Raw genomic sequence first — 21,927 nt, 5'->3', positions numbered from 1 at the left:
ACCCTCCTGTAGGAGTCTGTACCTTTCCCAAGGGAACTCCATCCGAACATGAAACAGCATGGGGCTCCAAAGACTTCCCACCTGCTGTACCTCAGGCAAAGTTTAAGGAGCTACTTAGTTGCGAATTTGATGCCATAAGCATTTGCTACTTCCCCCCCAACTATAGCTCTTCAAGACAAATACGCAGCTCATGAAGACAAATACAACCATCAGAGAAACCCCCTGAAATTTTAATTTGCATACTGCACCAAACCGTAATTACTTCAAGGTAAAAATGTCATAACAAAACCCAACAAACGTTGAACATGTGCATCCCTGCATCTAGCTAATTACAGGAGAGAAAAGAGAATATTTCTGAAAGTCTCTAATAGAAGCTTTTAACAAAAGTGTGACATTTCACAGTACAAAATCTGTTTCATTCTGTTACTGACAGAATGAGATTCTTTATAAGAAACCATAAGATAGCTAGTTTAGGAATTTAATTCCATGCACAGATGTCACCTCAGATAACTTTCATTCTATTTTTCATGGAAAACATTTGTTTCAGGACTGTGTGCAAGAGGAAACTCTGCCCTCCTCCGACGCATCCTGTGTCATTTCAATACTCTACTGGAGTATGCAGCAGGACATGTTCTTCAGTTGTGCCTCCATCTCAAGAAAGTAAGGCTAAAAATTGCTGTTAAGATAATACCCTCGATTCTTAGGGGAAGAGGGAGGAAGAAAAAAGTCAATCAAAGATCACTAATGAGAGATTTTCACAGGAAATTATGTCCTCCTGAGATAAAGGAGAACTGAGATACAGCAGAACTCTGTGAGAAATGGAAAATTCTAACTTCACATGTTGCTCAGCATTTTCTTTTGAAGCTCCATTTGAAGCCATCATCCCTACATCATGGTAGAAAAAAATAAATCAAAATTCTAGATTCTGGAACAGTCTGAAGTGACATTTGCAAGCCATACTAGGAGCATGAAGGAGTTGGGTACAAGTTAAAGCTGATCTGAGACAAGCCCAGACTGGAAAGTGGTGCTGCAGAGAAAGAGCAAAGAAAGTTTGCTTTGCCCTTCCCAAAAGCAGAAGCCCTGTAGAGAGCAGTATAGAAACAAAGAGGCCAGGATGGGTCCAGGGACAGTAGAGCTGCACTGTGGTGGTACTGTGCCTGAGCTAACAAGCTGAACCAGAGGGTGAAGCAATACACAGCTGAAACTCTAGAACCTTCTGTCTTAGGTGGTCTCTACAAGGCACTAGGCTGCAACACGTGGACTTGCTCAGTCAGCGTCTCCCCACTGCCTTCCACCAAAGGGGTACTACACTGCAATTAAACTCATTTCAGCTTTCAATAATTTCTTAAATTTATTACATATTTTATTATCTTCCACATTTTGAACATCTTTAACCTGGCTATTGATACTGTTCCTGTCCTTTTGTGCCCAATTTGGCATAGTAACTGAAAACTAGAATTAGTATAATCTAAAGAATAAGTAATATGCTTAGAACCAAAACCAACAATACAGACAAAAGATGATGTTCAGAGGATGAGACACAGAGGAGAAAAAGACCTATGGATTAGGAAAGGAAATGGAAAAATAAAAAAAGTGATCACTTACCAGTCGGTGAAGTATGTCATCATTTTTCTTATACTGTGGAAAAGGAAACCAGCTTCTAAAAAACTCAACTAGTTTTGACAGGATGCCTTGCTGAAAGGAACAGAAATTACTCCAATTAAAAAAAAACCCAAAAACCAAAGCCAAAGTTAAATAAATAACAGCAGACAAATCCTTTATTTCTGCATTTGATTTTCTTGTTAACTCAGACCCAAGTACCTGTAAGGAAGTTTCACTTACTGTGTCTGGCCTAACTTCAGAGTACACTAAGAGAACATCTGCTTCCCGTCAGTTTGCTTGTGAACAGGAGAACAAAATAAAACCTTCAGTAACTCCACCTATTTGGAGCATAATGGATTGTTATGTTGTTCTGTTAAAAATAACTACAGCTAAGACTAGATTGATCTCAAGTTGGCAGCTACTGCATTGACATGAAAGACTTTCTCTCTCCTGGGGGATAAAAACCAAAAGGTTAAATGACTGACAGGCTGAAGAGAAGTGAAAGACCAGAACAGGGACAACCTCTCCTTGGCAGCCCACTGCAGCTTGAGCACAACTCCAGAGGAGCTGTAAACAGAGAGAAGGAGAGTGATGGTAAGAGGAGGAAATGCCCCTAAAACTCCCTGTCCACACCATTGTGTGCCACCAGGTATTTTGTCTCTATGCTGCTTCCCACACAACCTAAATCCACACTTTTGTCTGAGCTGTAAACATAACTTCAGATGCCACTAACAGAGGGACTCCCTCTCAGTCATCACACATTCTACTCATGTATCTTCCTAAAACAAGATGCATGACAGATTATAACTGAATAGATGCATGGTTTTGCTTAAGTCTGCAGCCATTCAATGAACAAAAAAGCACAGCTTTTGACACACCATTCTATCTACTTTCCTGAGACTGAACTGACAGGAAGTATCTTTCAAAATATTTAGTTATATATATTTCATTAATTCTGAGGCCCTGTCTCAGTCTTCAGACTGCTGACATGTAATACAATCAAATAAAATGTATGTCAAAAAAATTTAATTGCAAAGTGCTTACATTTTGTGGCATACTATTTCAAAATAATAAAACAAAACCCCATACAGATTCTAATAGTTCAATGTATAAAAGGTGACAGCTTCTGTTTCTCCCTCTTGTTTGGGTTTTATTCCATTCTTTATTCCAGTCTTGTTTGCATTTTTCTTGGTTTCACCCCCAACTACAAGTGGGAAATAGAAGAACAAACCCAAGCAACCGGAGCTCAGAGTTTTGTAGTTAAGCTGTGATCAGCCTGGCAGCCTTCTGAAAGGCAGCACAACCAGTCTGGTGCAGCAAGCCAGGGCAGAACAGCCTTAACATCAGGAACTGTCACCCTAAAGCCCTTATGCTTCAACAATTCTTGAAATAACTTATTTTGGTGCCCATTTAAGTAATCTAACTCAAGCTTTTCTTTATAAATGTCTCATCTTTCTGTGTAGAGTTAGATTTTGAGATCTATGCCACAAGGAAGTGTTTTTAGGTCAGTGAAGAGGTGAACTAGTAACAGGGATCTCATAATGATAGTTCTTCCCGAAACACTGACATCATTGTGGCTTAATAAGAGGAGCTATCCCAGCAATTCACACTTAAGACTATGGAATAAATCCAAGTGATTGTATTTTGATGTTGCTCAAGGGCAATGACATAAGTCAGAAGAATGTCACTAACTGCAGCACGAGATCATCCTTCAAGTTTTTTGCAGAGTAGTGCAAAAGGAAATAAAATTTTCCAATTACAATTTGTAGAAAATTGAAATTAAATGAACAAAGGTCTTGCTCTGCATTTGAATTTCAGACAGGTATTTCACTGAAAAGTACTTTTCCCTGTACATTGAAAGCAGGGTAGAGAAAGAGTAATCCATTTAATTTAAGAATATGCCTCTTGAATCCTATAATTTTCAACTACTTAGCCTTTGTAAGTATTTGGATTTTTACAATGAACATTTAAAGCTATAGCAAGGATAGTTTTACACTGCTACCACCTTACTAAACTAGACTGTGAGTTACTGAAAAATAACCTAGTGTGCTACATAAGCAATCTTTTAGTTTATTCTCCATGGTTTAGTTTAATAATAAAGATCTGAGCTTGCATAAACACTCAATAGGCAAGTCAGTGCTTGAAAATACAAAACAAGACAATCCACTGTCTTGGGCTGTGACCCAATAGAGTACAGCAACACATTGAATTATTCACATCCTTGGAATAGTGTCTCACAGTTTGCATTCTCATTGGGAGTGTTACTGACAAGTAAAACTACCTTCACCAACACACAAGTCAGGTCATGTTGCCAATGATTCCAGAGTATTCTTACAGCTTTAGAACAACACTCAGTCAAACTCTCTGTAAACTAAATAACAAAGATGCATAACTTCTAACATTTAAAAATTATTAGCATAGTACATGCACATTTTAGGTAAATTAATTTGAATCTAAAAAATAATTCAAAGGACTATTTCTCTTTTGTAGAGAAATTCTTCAGAAGAAGATAATGCTACACACTGAATACCTTGCATTAAGTGGGTGGGAAGCCCTAGGCAAAGGCAAAGGACTGGTCCCTCTGCCATCCCACATCAGGTCACCTGCACAGGTACTCAGGGCTAGTCCCAGTGCAATTCTCAGAAGCTGCTTCAAGCACCAGCTCTGTTCTAATGACAAAATATCATCATATCTAAGGTGGGACAGGATGTGACAGTATAATTAATTTAAACATTCAGATATGCACAGCAGTCTAGGAAAATGGCTGAGAAAGGAAAGATGTAAATGGGAAGTGATAAATTCTGTAAAGATCAAGCAGAATTACCCAAATGGGATTTAATTCCAGAAAACAAGTCTAGGAGCTTTTACTACCAGTGCTTTTGAGAATCAAGTGATCATGAGACCAGGACTATAGCTGTAACTTTCTCCAGAGATTGGCACAGCCAGGAACACTGCACCTACAATTACCATGCTAAATCACATCTCCATAATCCCTCAGATGGGAGCTTGGCATTTCATCAGCCCCTAGAACACAACCATAAAACACCTTTACAGCTTTTAAACTCAAAGTTCATTAAAACCATATTCCAATTAAAAAAAAAATAAAAAAAAAACCACCACCAAAACTACATGGCCTGAGAAGTATTTAAGATGTGCTTCAAATTCAACTTGTGCCTCTGCGTTTCCTTAGGTGTGAACCACACACTCTGTTTGGCAGGACAGCAAGACACAACAGAAGTATTTGTATCAGTCACTAGGAACCTCTTTTTCTTCACAGATTTGTTTTTTCAGTCTCTGAAGATCCCAAAGCAGACCTTTGCCATACCAGATTCTTTCTGTGTGTCACCTGCTTTCAGCTGCATAGGGTTCCCATGTGACTGAACACAAGAGGAGGAAACAATCTCAACTCAAAGACAAAGCAATACTCCAGCTTTTACATTTTTATTTTAATAAAGTGTTTAAGGCATTTGGAAACTTGCTTTTCAGAACAGAAGGAAAGTGATATACACATACTGGGAATCACTCAGTGTGGAACAGCATCTGCTCCCTGTAATCATAGTTACATCAAGCCTCAAAGAAGATCATTTTATATTAGGACTGTGGGTAGGTACATATCCAGAAGTCAGAAACCATTTATTTTCCAGACATTTTATCATTTCAGTAGACTAGGCCAGTGAAGGCCAAGAGAAGGGAAATGGTAACAGTCTCATGTAAAACTGAGGAAATGACTGGATAGGAATACAAATTATTTGTCTTGTATCTCATAAAAAAGTTGCAACAAAGCCTCAGATCCTCCTAAATCCAGTCTACTTTTCTAAATGTGTGGCCAGCTGCCTCTTCCTCATTTTCTTCCCTGTTGAGACACCCTACCAAAATAGGACACAAAAATCAAATGACAAAAACAGACTTTCTGACATCAGACTACAAAAGAAAAGTGTTAACTCTTCCCAACGGGTACTGGAATTGCAGCAGGAAGAACCTCTGACAATTTATCACTAAAAATTACACACAGGTTTCTTCCTCATTTCCACTATGTATCCTTGTCTAGACAGAGATGAGACAATGTGAACATCACCTAGTGTTTGTAAGAAATGGACAGCCCGTTTTCACACACCCACTCCCTTCAAGCTGCAAGGCAAACCATCAAGAATTACTTCTTCATCTGACACAATACTGGAGGAATTGCTGCCAACACAATAAAATTAAGTGTAAAATGCTTGAGGGGAAGGGAAGGGAAAAAAACAGAATACCTGAGGTTTTTAAAAGCAGTATATCTTAATACTTTTGAGGTTCTTAACCCCACAGATCTTTTGTATAAAATTCAGTGGAAATTATATACACAAATACAATATCATACTGATTATTTTCCAGAAGTAACTATGCAAAATAATGTACCTGACAGTCCATGCATTACTTCATAGTAATGACAACAGAGTGTCAACCAATGAAATGTCATCCTATTTTTAATTAACAGTGTTAAATTAAATTTAATGTTAACATTTAATAAATAAATAAATAAACAATAAAAGTCCTCCTATGCTAAGTCATAATAGGTATCTTCAGTGTAAACATACCACAAAAGAGCCATTAGCTTTAAAGAGAAAACATATTTTCAAGTGGTTTCTTGAGGGTTATGGTGAGTGCCAGCTGACAATTCTGAAAAGCAAAAGAGGTAGACCTAATATTTGCATGAATACCTTTAAAGGTAGTTCAAAATAAAGAAAATCTGAGCTAAATCCTGATTTAAATTCAGCCTTGCTTTGTGAACAATGATAGAAGGACTCACTATTAGAAATGCAATAGCTCTCCACATCAACTATCTTATTCAGGGTGGTTACTGCATTTCTACTTCCCAGAAATCCTCTTTCTTAATATGTTTTATCACAGAGAAAGCTATACTTAGCAACTGAATGCCTGGGAAGGGCTGGAAGCTATAAATATTCTGTTCTAGAAAATTACAGGTTCTATTCCCAGAATGTCATGCTAAGCTAACATAATAAGATCTACTACATAAGGTAATTTTCAACACTCAAACAATTATTTATCAAAGCTTCTTGCTTCCCTAGCTTACGTAAGTGCAAAGAAACACTCCAAAGTATACTGATTAACCACAGCTTCAAGATATGATAACAGGCTGAGGTTCATTGTCTGGGGGTTTTTGCCTCTGTGGTTTTAAATTCAGGAAGTGATTTCTCTCTGTTCTGATTTCTCCTGTTTTGAAGCAATGAAGTTCTCTCGTGAGAAGATAAATACTCAGCAACAGGAGAGTGCTCACCTTCTGGGCAGCACGCACAGTCTGCTCCCTTTGGCTTTCTGCTGCTGCACATTGCTCTGCCTTCTGTGACACTGAGGAACATACTTCAAAATCTGTGTGTCCCAAATCCTGCAGATATTGGTACAGTGGGGAATTCTGGAAAGGGAGTTATAAAAAGAAAAAGGAGAAAAAAAAAACAATGTTAAAAATCATTCTGTGTTTCCCACAAAACACCACTGTGAATTCAGCAACCACACAGTGAGCAATGAATGGATTGAGAAATGGAAAAAAAAATTAGAAAAAGGCTTCTGCTCTCTCCAAAGATGGTACTAGTATTCTGGCTTAAAAAAAAAAATCCCACAACACACAAACAAAAACCAACTCAACTTTTAAAAATTGCTGGCAAAACTAATTATTTACAAACAGTCCTTAATAAAACAGAAAAAGTATGGAATTCTGATAATCAGAGAATAGTGATATTTAGAATGATTAGGTATTTATCTATATAGATCTGCAAAATACCTTCTTGTCATCTGCACCATGTATCTAGATTTACTTACCTCTTATTTTTCAGTTTACAACTACATATATGGCAGTATCTAGGACACATTTGATGAAAACAATACCTAGAATAACTCCAGTTCTACTCGGGAGACATAAAGAGACTTCATTTTTAAGAGAAACTCTCCGCAATCCGTCTGATACAGCCCAGTTAGACAGGGATTAATTCTGATGTCTGAAAAATTTTATTGACGAGACTAGCCAACTGCATAGAAAGAACACCAACATCTTAATTTAACATACTATCAACCAAAATATTGTAGATAAAAAGTAAAAGCCTTACAGTAAATGATGCACAGTTGTGGAAGCCTGCAGAAATAACCACCTACAGAACACCTACCATTAATTGTTACACCAACTATCATTAACTTGCTGGTGCAAGTTGTGAAGGGACCCATCTAATTCTGACTATGTACCAACACAGCCAAATCTCAAATGACTGCCATGAAATAAAACTTGGAAGCCATCATTCATACCAGCTAACAAATTAACTTGTTACCTTTAGGAATTCTGCTAACCCTATCACTGGAGTGCTATTTTAATCCCTCTTATCTATTTAAGGCATGCAAAATCATATTTGTGTTTATTCTGTTGCAGTTACTCACAACAGAGTCAGCATACAGTCATTACATGAAACTTAAATATTCATACCATCTTACAGGTACAGACAATCATACTCACCCACAATAACAATGATTGTGCAAAACACTCGGATAGGTTAATGACTCATTTCCTTGTGAAAATGTTTCCAGTGTGACAACACAATCCCATGTTTTCTCCAAGTACCCCTCTTACATGGCTGAGTACTTTTTCAAAATGCATCCAACTCTAATTAAACTGTGCTGTTCTGGACCAGCTGTTTCTCTCTAAGTAGAACATGCTATTTTACCAGAATTCCTTAATTAAAATGGAAGAGAAAATGTAATAGACTGGAGTACTTGTTCTATTTAAGACCCTGTGAAATTCACTTAATAACTTCAGGACAAAACTGAGAATATGCACAGATATGCATAACCTTGTCTTTTTAAAATGCCTTTCATACAGAGCCAGGCCATGCACTGCCAACACACCTGGAACAACCTGAACACTTCCACAAAAGAACTTTTAGGATAGCATGGAATTTTCCCCATTTAGATGAAGACAGAGACAGAGCAGTGGGTGAACAGAGAATGTTTTCTTCAAAAATCATAGTTATAAGGCTCACTCCAAGCAGAACTTCAAGGAAATCATATCTAGGTTCTTGGCAAACCTGACTATCATCTTGACCATACTTGCACGAGCAAGGCCAAACACCATACAACACATGACTGTTCTTTACTTTATTGGCACTCACCAACATACAGATAGCTGGCAAAATAACCCAAAAATACCAAGGAGTTTTTCTACTATTATTTCAGGGTGGACCTTTCTTTGGGGTCCATGATGAGATAATTTTTTAAAAGTTGATAAAGAAAACTGGTCTGTTGCTGTTTAGATTAGTTCAATTTCCTCACAAAAATGGATGAAGGAAGGCAGAATGAGAGGTAGAGACAGACAGAGACTATGCACTGAAAAGTGAATTATCTAAAATCCAGAAAGCTATCACTAGTCAGTGCAATATGGCACAGATGTCAGAATGCCCAATTCTTCTGGTTGCCTAGCTACACATATCACAACCTTCCAGCTAACTGTAATTAGTAGATTTTCTACTCTACAGAAACAGTAAAAAATACACCATCTCTCCAAACGTTAATGAAATTTCAGCCCCTAACTAGGAAGAATAATTTTATTTGTTCTTGTAATTAAGGTAGAATATGAGCACCTTACTAGTTTTACATAAATCCCTTCTGACTAACTCTTAGAAGGCTTTTATATGGTCTCGTAATGGGTAAAATTTACACTTTTTTTATCCCTGTTCAGAACTGGAAATCAGTTTTCTGACTATTAGCTTAGGGAATCAAAATTAATTAAAATTTAACGTGAATGTTATTCCTTTAATTAGATAATGGGTCTTATCTTTCAGTTTCTCAGAAAGTACTCAGGCTACAAAATCTTCCTCTAACAGATTTCTTTGGCTCCACATGCTTTGTCTATTCCATTCTTTCTAAAATATTATTAGCAGAACTTACTTGCATATTGCAAGAATCCTGTATTTTTATAAACTTCAATTACCAAGAACTATGCTGTGACTAAAATTCCTTATGTAAGTAAAACCACCATTGTTCTCCTTTCTGAATCCATCAGAAGCATGCATGATGTGGGTAAAGAAAGCAATGAATAAGAATTGGGTTGAGGCCCTTCTGAAATTAGATTATTAGGAATCTTAACAAACTAATCACAAAAATCTTCCATTAAGAATGAGGTCTCTTGTATAGCACAGGCAGCTTCACATTTTATTTAGAAAAATCTGAAAATCCACAGATGGCATACATGCATTAGTCTATGCTAACATAAACCCACACTATTTATTTATTTATTTATTTATTGTATTTCATTTCCTACTGCCTAACAAGGCTGTCACTTGCAAAGCTGTGTGGTGTGTATAATTCATGGTTGCCTATAATCAAAAGAGGAAAAGATGGAGGATGTCTCCACCAATCTATAGATAATATCTCCCATGACATGTAAGTAATGACCAGAAAATCCATTAATGCAATTTTTAAAAGTTGAAGGGTAGATTTTACATGTGGACATTCATACAGTATTTCCAATATTATCAAGGAGTCAGAAAACTATTAATTATGCTACTACACAATTGCAATGTGATACCATTAAAATATCCTATTTTGTATACTGTGTTTCAGCACAAGAGACAGAAGTACTAGACTTAATGCTTACAAAGTATGTTTCATCCTCACAAAGCTCTAAAAGCAATAATTAAATCTCATAATGTGTCTTATGAATCACAAATTACAGCTCTAAGTTTTTAGCTTAGATCCTTACCCAAACCTCTCACTCCTAAAAGCCTTCTTTCCCATAAAAAAGATCGCAGATCTGCACATATTCTTGAACATGCACTTCTAACTGTGAGAAAAGTTCCTTGGTTTCAACTCATGCTGTTGTTCATCAGCACTGTCAGCTCAGCTGCTTTCACCTGCAAATATCATGATAATATTAAAAAAAAATACTTCTTGGTTGGGGAAAATAGGAGGCCTCTGCCTTGTTTCCTCCCAACATTTTTTGCCCTTTTTACAACAGTCGAACATTAAAAAGGAAAAGGAAAAAAAAGTACAACAGCTTTTACATTTCTGCATGTGAGATAAATGCTACACTTTTATTTAAAAAAAAATCAGGATACACCAGAAAGTTTATCCTTGCAAGCAGTAATAGGTGGCAATCAAAAAAAAAAAAAATTAGCCTAGTGAAAAAGCTTTTACATTAGAATGTAAGATAAAGGGACAGCAAGTTTGTTTCAGTGGATGGCACAAAGAGGGAATTTAAAATACAAAATCTCATGTTTCTATTAATATAGCTTATTCTAGAGGAATCTATTCCAAGTACTTTTGAATTTTTACTTTCAACCACTCTCAACTCAGATAATAACTAGAATCATTAGTATTACTCCTGTTTGGCAGTCAGGTTTGTTTGTTTATTTCTAGTTGTCTCTGGCAGAATGGTAATGAATAATGTAAAAAGTAGAGAGGAAATTAAAAAAAAAAAACCAATGAAGTTTATTATTATGTTACCATCATACTATCAGTTACTGATAGGAAATATTATCTAAAGTAAGTGATACCAAAACAACGTTTTTCAGCAATATGCTGCATTTATTTCTAAAGTTTCCTCCAAGTTGCTGCTGCTTCTTATAAGTCACATTCTGAGACACTGGAGACAGGAATTACATTTATGGCCAGTGCATTTTTAAAAATCATGTTAATTGTCCAGAATGAGTGCTGGAAATGAAACAGTTCCAGAACAGACAGATGACTAAAAGCCATTCTGCTTTGGTGTACTTTATACAGATTATATATGAAAAACCTTGTTAACAAGTGAAGTGAGATAGTCAGAAACAGCTGATGTACTGACTAGGAACATGGTTTTTGAAAGTTTGAAGAATCAGAGTTCTCTATAGACTCAGCAGAGACCAACAAAAAAACCACTTATCTTTTTATGACTTTTCTAATTTGCTATAGTAATACTGCAAAGTCATTCAACTGTAACCATTTACAGTACAGTATAGGTTTATCTAAGCTCCTGTTAACAGAATCAAGAAAGAAAATCCTTTCCTCCTCCTTCACAACTCCATGAGCGTATTTATTTTAGATCCATACTGCTAAAAATTATTTCACTCACAAACATGTTTAATTACAATTCTCCTTTTTTTCATTGCTAAAACTGGTTAAGACTCATTCTAAACCCAAGATATATTTTGCAGGATTAAAGAACAGTCCACTAAATTACTGTGGGTCTTTAACACTTCCCCAATGAGCACTGATCTAGGTTAAGAAAAAACATAATCTAAACTGAAGACTAAGCATTGTGTTTGCAATTATAAGACAGTAAAAATAAAAAAAAAGTCAAAATCAAGGCAAGCACTAAAATATAATCAAACATAACATTGCCTACTAACATTGCCTACTGCTATGTGATGGAAAGGCTGTATTAATAGAGAATTCCCTAGCCTCAGAAAACAGTTTGCTTTTGATAGATAAATACTTAAATACTTACATCTATTACAGCCTTGCAAGCACAGATACCACACTTAAATATTTGAGGCATTTTGTGCATATTCTGATAAAAACTTTTGCACGCACATATCAGAGACTGAGACACTGTTAGCTATCATAGCCTTGTTATAATAGCAACTGAAAATCAAAACCACACCCAATTATTTTTGCTGATGCATCATGAAGTAAATGACTCAGGATTTCTCCAATAAAGACAGGGGCTTTCCGCACCCGTATTCTTTACTATTTGCCACTTAGTAGCTAATTAAACAGATTAACCTTAGAAGTAGTATTTAATAACATTGGACAAAATAAGAGGCTTAAAGATTGCCTCTTAAAATATGGATGTTGTTCAAAGCTGAGGTTTCCAGTATGTGAAAAACACTATGGGAGCTTAAGCCACCTCCAAAATAACTACAATTATGAATGATCAGTTTAAAATCCCAAAAGATTAAACATTTCTACCAGAATGACAGCAAAGGCTAAGGTATGCTGAACAGGTGGCTAAACTCAGAACAAATTACCAGTATTGAAATCTTCCCCTCTCTCAAAACAAATGTGAAAAAGTTGAGCTAACACTCACAGACAGTGCGATCTTTGTCTCCTGGAAGAGTGTATTCCATTTTTCTCTTTGGTACTGCTCCCATGCACCTGACAGAATCTCGCCCACCTCCCCGTTTCTTTCTGCTTGTCCCTCCAGGATGATCCGAGATGAGGATGAGAAGAAGCTGTCAGTGTAACTGCACCTGTGTCCCTGCACAGAGGCATTTTCCTCACAGCATCAGCGGATGCAGTTTGAAACTTCCCAGGATCATGCGATTTCCCCTGACTAATGTGGCTTTCTAACCGGGAGGAGGGAGACGAAGATGACAGATTGCTAAAGGCTTTTAAAAAGATGATGCTTGAAAGAATTATTGCACATTGATCATATTCAGCCATTAATAAGACTTTCCAAGCAACGGTATTTAAAAGCCTAGGTCATATTCTCCTGGCTGGTAACCACCTCCTCCTGAGTGCCGACTGACAAAGAGCCAGGCGCTGCTGACACGGCTAGTATTAAACAATGACTGCAAGGCAGCCAAAGAGTCATTTAGATTTCCTATTCTGCTTTCACTGCCACAGCAGCACAGACCTTGGTTTCTCCAGCACTACTGTATCATCCTTACAAGTGGGCTCTGAGAACTACTTTAAAGCCATTAATCTATTACTGTTCCCAGATACTTTTTCTTGGTCAGTGGCAAGACTCGGCATGGGGGGTGGCATGGGACTGGGGAAGTTTGAGTTGGATATCAGGAGAGAATTTTTCACCCTGGGGGTGGCTGAGTACTGGAGCAGGCTCTTCAGAAAGGTGGCTATGGCATCAGGCCTGTCTGAGTTCAGGAAGCATTTGGAAAATGCTCTCAGGACTGTGATGTGGTTATTGTCCTGCATGGGGCCTGGAATTGGGCTTGATGACCCAGCTGGGTCCCTTCCAAGTCAGTATATTCTGTGATTCTATGATATGTACCTATTTTGCATGGACTCATGTGTCCCCAAGAGTTTGGGAAGTTTTACAGCCTGTGTATATTTCTCTATTACTGTATCTCTGACATGGGAATGCTCTTTCCTTTGCATTGTACAGCAGGCGGTTGCACATTAGTGCCATCGTGGAAAAGCATTAGAAAAAGATATTACATACTAGACAAAGCACTGAAATTCACTGAGAGCTCTGCAGTGTTTACCCATTCAAAAGTGGACCTGCAAATGCAGGTGAAAAGCCGAGCAGATCCTTTCTGACAGAGGTGAAAAATACTGGGAAAACTGCAAGTAAAAGCTGTAAATGTTATTTTCCCTGAAGGACAAGGTAACAAGCCAGCTGGCTCTGCACCTGGAGTTTTGGGTCACTCATCATGCCAGTCACTCATCATGCCAGTTATCAGACTAGGCTGATGATACAGCAAGGCTGGTTTATAGCAGTCACTAACTCACAGATTTACTCCTTCATTTACATTCAAAACTCAATTAATTTAACTAATGCATCCGACTGGTAAACTAGTGAAATATTTCTGATACATTTTTGAAACCTCTTTAAAACATTAGCTCCAAATAATCAACTTATCTACTACAGATAATGTCAACTCTTACTCCTAATGACAACATGCTGTGCAAACATCTTTACTGAAGAGAAAGGCATTCAAGAAACAAAAGGCAAGCACATTATGAAGATTAAAAGAAAACTATACTGAGCAATTCTTTCTATTCCAGTGTCTCAAGAAAGTTGATTCATGACTTGAAGTTGTAAGAGGAGTACTGCAGTATTAACTCCCTGTACATGACTCCAGAGCAACTAATACAGAGGAGGATTAAAAAACAGACGTCAAAATTTGCTCTGAATCATCATGTACTTTCATCTTAAAATTTTCTATTAAAAATAGTAATGGCAATAGAGATTTATACACTATATGGTCCCTATAATACTTTATCTGTTCTGATATTCAGAAATGCTTGATGAGTTGACTTGGCCTCTGCAACAACCAGACTGTTCTTCACAGAGTTTTAAGCTTGCACTTTATTTTATTTTCTCTGTGGTATCACCTGCTCCCAGTCATGTGATGAAAAGGAGCACAGCCCGTCCTCCCCTTCAACTTAGCAAACCGCTGAGAAGCAAAATATCTGAAGCAGTCCATCCGTCACCAGCCCAAGTGCCTGTACAGTACACTGCAACCCTCAGCAGAGCCATCTCCCCAAGCTGCATTCACATGGTCAATTTAATCTGCCATTACCAGTGGATGCAGCTGAAAGCTGCAGTACCACTATAGAACACTGATCTTCTAATTTATGCAGCTGAGTGGTGAGATGAAACAACAAAACAATCTGATAGGAAAATAAACTAGGATGGATTTTTTTTCCTTAGCCAAGTCAGTTTGTCTAATCAGTCTCCTGAGCCATTGTGCAGCATCACCCACAAATCCAAGTGCCAGCATAAGGAAGAGGATGGGAATAAACTGCAAAAGAGGAGTGAAGCCCAAACACCTCTTCTGCCAACAGCCCACACTTCAGGCAGACAAAGCACAGTCCCAAAACCAGCTCATCAGAATGACAAGTGAACTGTGGCTTTGACAGAGCCGTGTATATATAACTGGCTTTATTTCATGCGTATGTAAAAAAATAAGAGTACTACATCTTTAGTTCACCCAATATTCAGTGAGAAAATCCTACTAATGGAGCAGTACTGTTGAAGGTGTGTGAATGCTGGTTTTCAGCTTCTTTTTCCTAATATGTGTTTGAGACATTATTTTTTAGAATACACCATTACAAGTCTGATGCTTGACAAAAACCACATTATTTTGCAAATCCTAAAGTTTTCAGGTTTTTGAATGAAAGTGACTTAAAATTCTCATCACAACAAGAAGTTTCTGAGGTTAGATTCCCTGGGGTTTTCATTTGGGTTTTTTTCAAATTTTTAAACAAAATTATTTTAGAACAGTTTATTTAGGTGAAAAAAACATTTGTGAAAACACGACTTAATGTTTTGATAAAAGCTCAACCTTTTAAACACATGGTTTACAAGGGTTCAGATAAGGATTTAAACATTCAGTGATGCACCAATATTCTAAGAAATACCATATTTTAGATATGTTTTACTATTGTAGGCACGCAGAGAACACATCAGCTAAAGGCTGTTCTGTGTACAGTGTATCATGCTGGGAAATGGTGGTGCTTCTTCCTAGAATCTCTTTCAAATCTTACAGAAATCTGTGGATCAGAACATTACATGCAGGCATCCTCCGTGCCCCTCAGCACCAAGCAGCATCTTGGTTTGATGCCTAAATAAGCAGTGAGAGTTGTCTTTCTGAACCTGACCTTGGAACACATGAAGGTGTTGCCTGGTACTTCCCTTTTGTGCCACATCCCTCCTAAGCAGACTCCACGGAATATTCCCACCTCCTCCCCGCACAGGCCTGACCCAGAGCCACATGGCTGCCAGCTCTGCTGGGCCCTGCTGCTTCCTTTCACTCTTAGGATGGGATGCTCCTCGGAAACCACTTCCCCACTATTTTCAGGACTCAATTCTCACATTAGCTTCTTCCGCTACAGCAAGAAGACAAAGAGCACAGAATGTGTCTCTTCAAACTCTGGGAAGGGTAACTCCATTCCTGTGCATATTTTGCTCCAGTGATGGGAAGATTGCTTGAACAAGGGCTGGTTGTGACATGAGAGTAACATGTTACATGTTCAAAATCTTTGCTCTGAGTTTGTAGGTTCAGTAGAGTTGTGTTCAGTATTTTACACAGATATAAACTTCTGAATTTGAACATGAGGCTTTGATGCTCTTTGTGTTCAACCCCAGCTTGTTTTTCTTCTCAAATATAGATTAGCATAGATTCTGCAATTTGATGCAGACAGGTGAGCCAAAGAAAGCCTCATTTTGTTAACTTGGTATTATTATCCATCTTGCAGAAAAGAGAATCTGAAGTCGTGAAAGAACATATACATAATTTATATAGTATTGTTCAATCTGGGACTTCTACTGGGCCAAACAATCCCAAGCTTAAAAGTCTGGAGTTACAGTAATAATCAAATCCTTTAGATCTAGAATAAAACATTAGATTCCACAGTGATACAACCATCATGACACACAGCCAGCTATTCTTCAACATGTATCTCTACTAGTACTGAAATAGCTAAAGAATAGCAATATTAAGTAAACAATATGGGCAGATCCGGTTGTAGGAATGGCACAAGACTCATGAATGAATTAAAACAATGTCTCAAGTAAGAAAATATTTCTTTCCTAATTAAAATTTTTAAAAATAGTGATTTTATGCCAATGAAATTAATTCAGTGTTGCATAATTCTGACATAAAGTCTTGTATTTCAAACACTGCATATGCAAAAGCCCTTAAAAAATCTAAGGTGGTGGCAGTTTGATATCGTGTGTGTCAAAATAATATATTTGCGCAGTCTGAGTAACTTTCTTCTAAATACACAGAATTAAAACATAAAATAACAAAAGTCACCTACAACCCCTCTACCAGAACTGCTCCAACACAGTAAGGATCACTTTCTGGGATTTCAACAATGGTCTGAGTGAAACTGAAGGAAGGAGCATCTCACACATGAGGAAAGTTTGAGAAAGCTGGGACTGGTGAGCCTGGAGAAACCTCAGGGTGGGTCTCATATCCAAAGAAACAGTGCAAAGAGGAGAGAAAAATGGGCACTTTTCAGTGGTGCCCAGTAACAGAACCAGAGGCAATGGGCACAAAATGAAACAGAGGTCCCCTTTGAACATCAAGAAATTTTTTTGGTGTGAGAATGATTGACTATTGGCACTTGTTGCCAAGAAAGACTGTAAGATCTCTATTTATCCTTGAAGATGACCCTCTGACCCTGGCCCTGGGGCACTGATTCTACATGACCCTACTTGAGCAAGGTGGCAGACCAGATGACCTCCAGAGGTCCCTTTCAATCTCAAACATTCTGTGGTTCTGCGAGCACAGCTTGAATATGTATCCAAAGGCAAAAAAAAACCAACAAGCTTGCACAAACTCATTAAAATATAGGACAAATTACACAGCTGAAAACAGAAATTGGAAGCTGAAAATGCAGTATTTGGATCACCTTCATCTCCGTGTTCTGAAAGAATGAGCAGAGGAGATGAAAGATGCAGCAGAAGGGATTTTTAATAAATCTATAAACTCAAAAGCAGAAAAAATCCAAGCATAGTGCCTATATTTAAAAGGAGGAAAAGCAATCAAGAATATGTCAGGTCTATGAATTTGATCAAAAACATGCTACTGAGAATAATTATTCTTTCTTGCAAAATTCAAAGACAAAGAAGAAAACAAATGATCATCAAAGAAGATATCACATTGGTTCACCAGAGGTAGATTGTACCAAACTTACTTGACATCTTTCTTTGATAAGACAGCTAATTTTTACAGATAAAGGAAATGCAGAAAATTTATGTCAACTTTTTACACTATGCTGTATGGTTATGGACTTTTGATACTGTGCCATATCAGTTAGGATAAAAAAGATGGGAAAGGAACCAAGTATGTTGATGGCAGAGATAACAGTGGTCTACACTGAATGAAAGCCATTGGATCAGAAGGTACTAATGGAGTTCATAAAGAATGAGTCTTTGATCAAAGCTTTTGCATTTTTAAAAGCTTTGATATTTGCCATAATTAAACTTATATCAAAAACCTTGCTAATGACATTTCCCAATAAGACCAAGTAGCATCATATATGCAGAAAAGGATTGAAACACAATAGAAAAAGAAGTGGAAGACCTTAAGTGGCTATTGATAATAGCATGCAATTTAACAACAGATAACAGCAGGATCTTACACAGAGGGACTAATAAAAACAAACTCTCCAGTGATGTGGAAGCTGTTGATAAAGTCAAGGACACATACGAGTGGTTACGCTATCATATTATAGCCGAGTCAAACTCTACCCCCAGGCAACCAGCACCAGGACAAGAGGGCATAGCCTCAAGCTGCACCAGGGGAGGCTCAGGCTGGACATCAGGAGAAACTCCTTAACAGAAAGAGTACTTAAGCAGTACCAGGTAGGTGGTGGAGTCACTATCCCTGGAGGTGTTCAAGAAGCAACTGGACCATGGTCCTAGTTGGTAAGGTGGTGGTCAGTCAAAGGTTGGACTTGATCTCAGAGGTCTTTTCCAACCTAAATGTTTCTGTGATTCTGTAAATTCTAAAGACAGATAAGAACTATATAAGGTAACGGAAAATATTAGCTGATGTACAAGTAGGTATGAAGTGGCCATGAATAAATTTCCAGTCAGAAATTAGGTGTCAGTTATAAATCATCAAAGTTCTGACACAGTCCCTCCACTGGCATAATGATGCAGAAATTTAGCTAGTTTGAACAAGAAGCTTCTTTAATTTATACATTAAAAAAATAAAAACAAAACAAGGAGATTCACATTGTCCAGATGACAATAAAAAAACTAACACAATTCCAGTCTCATACAAATACACAAGATGCTGAAAATTTGCAGAGGATTCCAAGATACATTGTAACTGCAGCATGATTGTCTCCAGGTTTTGTATAAAAACTCATCTTAAGCAACTTGACATCAATTTATTACCTCAGGATCTCTCTTAATAAATTCAGACAGCCACTAATAAAGAACATCATTTATTGTTCCTCCATTGTTTAGCACAATCTGCTCCACACTGCCATGATTTTTAATTTGTCATGCTGCTGGGTAGACAAGCCCACGCTCAACATATCAGGGCACCTCTCTGTTTCTTGAGTTCTGTTCCTCTCCACTGGGTTTGTAGTATTTTAATTAGAAGAGAAACTGCTTGTAACAAATGCAAGAACTGAAGTGCTGGGACTACTGAGTCAGTGAATAAAAATTACTGGCTGCTGCGGGAATTAATTTATAAATTGGATAGAATATGGCAGCATTTAGTGGACAGAGTAACTGCCCATCATTCACTATTGTTCAATCATGATGATCTGCAGTGGCATTTGAACTGGATGGAAAACCCTGCTTTCCCAGAGCAGAAATTCAAAGATAAATTAATGTAAAAGATACTTGGATAGTGAGAAAAATGATTGGTCCTTGGAAGCTCAGAAATATTTATCAGCAAGTCATCATCTGTTTGATGCTGCAAAATTTTTAATGTGGACACCTGATATTGATGTCTTCAGGGCCAGCTGGACAGAGCTATGACCCTAAAAGACATGCAAAAAATAACCTGGACATAACCATCATATGGAACACATGAAGTATACCCCATCTGCTTCCTTCTCCTACCCATCCTTTTGGGTATGAGGCACATGAAAGGCCACTTCTTTCCTGATTACACAGTAGTTGGCACACCACCCCTCGCTTATAACATCCATGGGTATCTTGCTGAAGGGAGCTCCAAATGCACAGAGAAAGCAGCTGTTTACAGCAACTGAGGTCAAATGCTAAAAGCCTTCTTGTGACAGTGATTGCTGAAGAACATGGGAAGTGACCTACGGAGGTGCAGGAAAAATGTAGTTGCTTACCAGAAATGGCAAATAATGAAGGGGGAGAGTTCGGGGCCCAAGAAAACAAAAGTTAAAAATGCAAATATGTTGTAGCATTAACTACCCCAATGCTTTTTGGTTCCTTGCCAATTTCCATCTCTGGCTCATGTGTGTGAAGTATGCTCATAAATCTCTGTGGAGCCTTCATTTTAGAATAGCATGAACTCTGCTGAGTATCCCTGAGGATAATTTTGGTGTACACAGTACCCATTTTATGAGTTGGAAACCCACCCAGTTTTGTAGTCCAACCAATCAGCCAACCCAAACAACCTGTGTTTGTCCTACTGTTGCTTTTCTGATTTTATTATGATGTACCACAATCTATGACAGATGTGTTACTATGTCACTCAGTATACCTATAAGTGTGTATGGATATACACACACACTTGGTACAGTAAATGCATCCAAGAGCCTTTACTAGTGATGGATGTCCTTTCCCAAAACACAAGGATAATAATGAAGAGTATATGCAAGGAGATCTTTTACTCTCTATGCAGCAGAAATTTTTCAATCAAAATGGTAGTTGCTGCATGAACTGAAGAACTGTGAAACTGTAAAACAAGTACCACTTTTACTGAAGACAGAAATGCAGAAGGCAGGCATTAAACTTGTGAAATAAATTTCCACCACAGATTTATAATATGAAAGGAAGCAATTTGACATATCAGCAACATAAACAACAAATCTTACTGTTAGGATCCAAGGTTGGTTGTGGATGAACACAAAACTTTGTGGTATGGACCAAAGACTAGACATACTACTTACATAGCTGAGAAAAAAATAATTGCTTATGTAAGGAGTGTTTTGCATCCTGGTTGAAGGAGAAGCTGTATTGCTATTATAATAATTATTGATTTTAAAGACCGCATTTCTCTATAACCACTTTGTACACCTGCAACACCAGGTCCGCTCTCCATTAAGATACAATTACACTTACCTGCTGCAAATAGACTCAATTTTGTTACCAAACCGCATCAGCTGATATATTTAGCCACTGTTATTTCAATAAGGCCAAGATGATATTGCAGCTTTAACAAGATGTGATGTAACTAGACACGGTTTATGCAAATCCAGTAATAATACAAATACTACAGAGATAAAGCGGTTTCAGTGCCCGCTGCACAGTTGCGTGCGTGCTGAAAGACACCTTTTACGTGAGTGACACCGACTCAGAAGCAGAATTTTTTAGCTGTTTACTCTCTCTGCGCTGACCCCGCAGTTCAGCCCGGCTGACCGGGCGCCGCTCCGCAGCCCGAGCGGGGCCCGCGGGCGGCTCCCAGGGAGCCCCCGCCGTCACGGGCCTCGCGACACCTCCCACCGCGGCCACCCGACAGCGGGGCCGGGCGGCGCGGCACCGCCGCACAAAGGATCGCCCGGCCCCGCTCAGCCGTCCCGCCCTCGGCCTGCGCGGAGGGCGCGGCGCTGGCCCCGGGCTGCTCCGGGCCGCGGGACACGCCGAGCGCCGCCCCGACCCGCCGCTCCCGCCGGTCCCGCCCGACGCTGCCCGCCCGCGGCAGGCGCTGCCCTGGGCCGGGCCCCGCGCCCGCCTCGTCCCCCGCGTCCACCCGACCCGCCCGGTGCACGCCGACCCCGGGGGCCGCGGCGCAACGAGGGGCGAAGACACCCGGGCCCAGCCCGCGCCGGGTCGCCCCGCGCCCACCTCAAACACCACTTCTTCGTCGAACTCCGGTGTCATCCTTGCCCGCCATGCCACCCCCTCCTCGCGGGCACGCTGGGAAACCGAGTCCGCCGTGCCGCCGACAGCCTAGCCCCGCCCCGCCCCGCTGGGCGCTGCTGGCGCCGGGGATGACTACAGCTCCCAGAATGCGT

The 21,927-nt window shown here is 38.8% G+C and overlaps 1 protein-coding gene across 4 annotated transcripts in view; it reads right to left on the bottom strand.

The window, feature by feature from the left end:
- Positions 1 to 21,839, bottom strand: part of VEZT (vezatin, adherens junctions transmembrane protein) — a 53,526-nt gene extending 31,687 nt beyond the window's left edge. For all 4 annotated transcript variants that reach the window (XM_053977184.1, XM_053977185.1, XM_053977187.1 and 1 more), the window contains exons 1-3: positions 21,758 to 21,839; positions 6,878 to 7,012; positions 1,606 to 1,695 (exon numbers count right to left, since the gene is read on the bottom strand). In XM_053977184.1, coding sequence (XP_053833159.1) covers positions 1,606 to 1,695; positions 6,878 to 7,012; positions 21,758 to 21,793 — 261 coding nt within the window. In that variant the 5' untranslated portion in view covers positions 21,794 to 21,839. The remainder of the gene's footprint in view (positions 1 to 1,605; positions 1,696 to 6,877; positions 7,013 to 21,757) is intronic.
- Between the last annotated feature and the right edge of the window lie 88 nt (positions 21,840 to 21,927).

Source organism: Vidua macroura, chromosome 5 (assembly GCF_024509145.1).
Source record: "Vidua macroura isolate BioBank_ID:100142 chromosome 5, ASM2450914v1, whole genome shotgun sequence".
NCBI lineage: Eukaryota > Metazoa > Chordata > Aves > Passeriformes > Viduidae > Vidua > Vidua macroura.
Note: the sequence above shows the minus strand (reverse complement) of the source record. Positions and strands in the feature narration are given on the sequence as shown.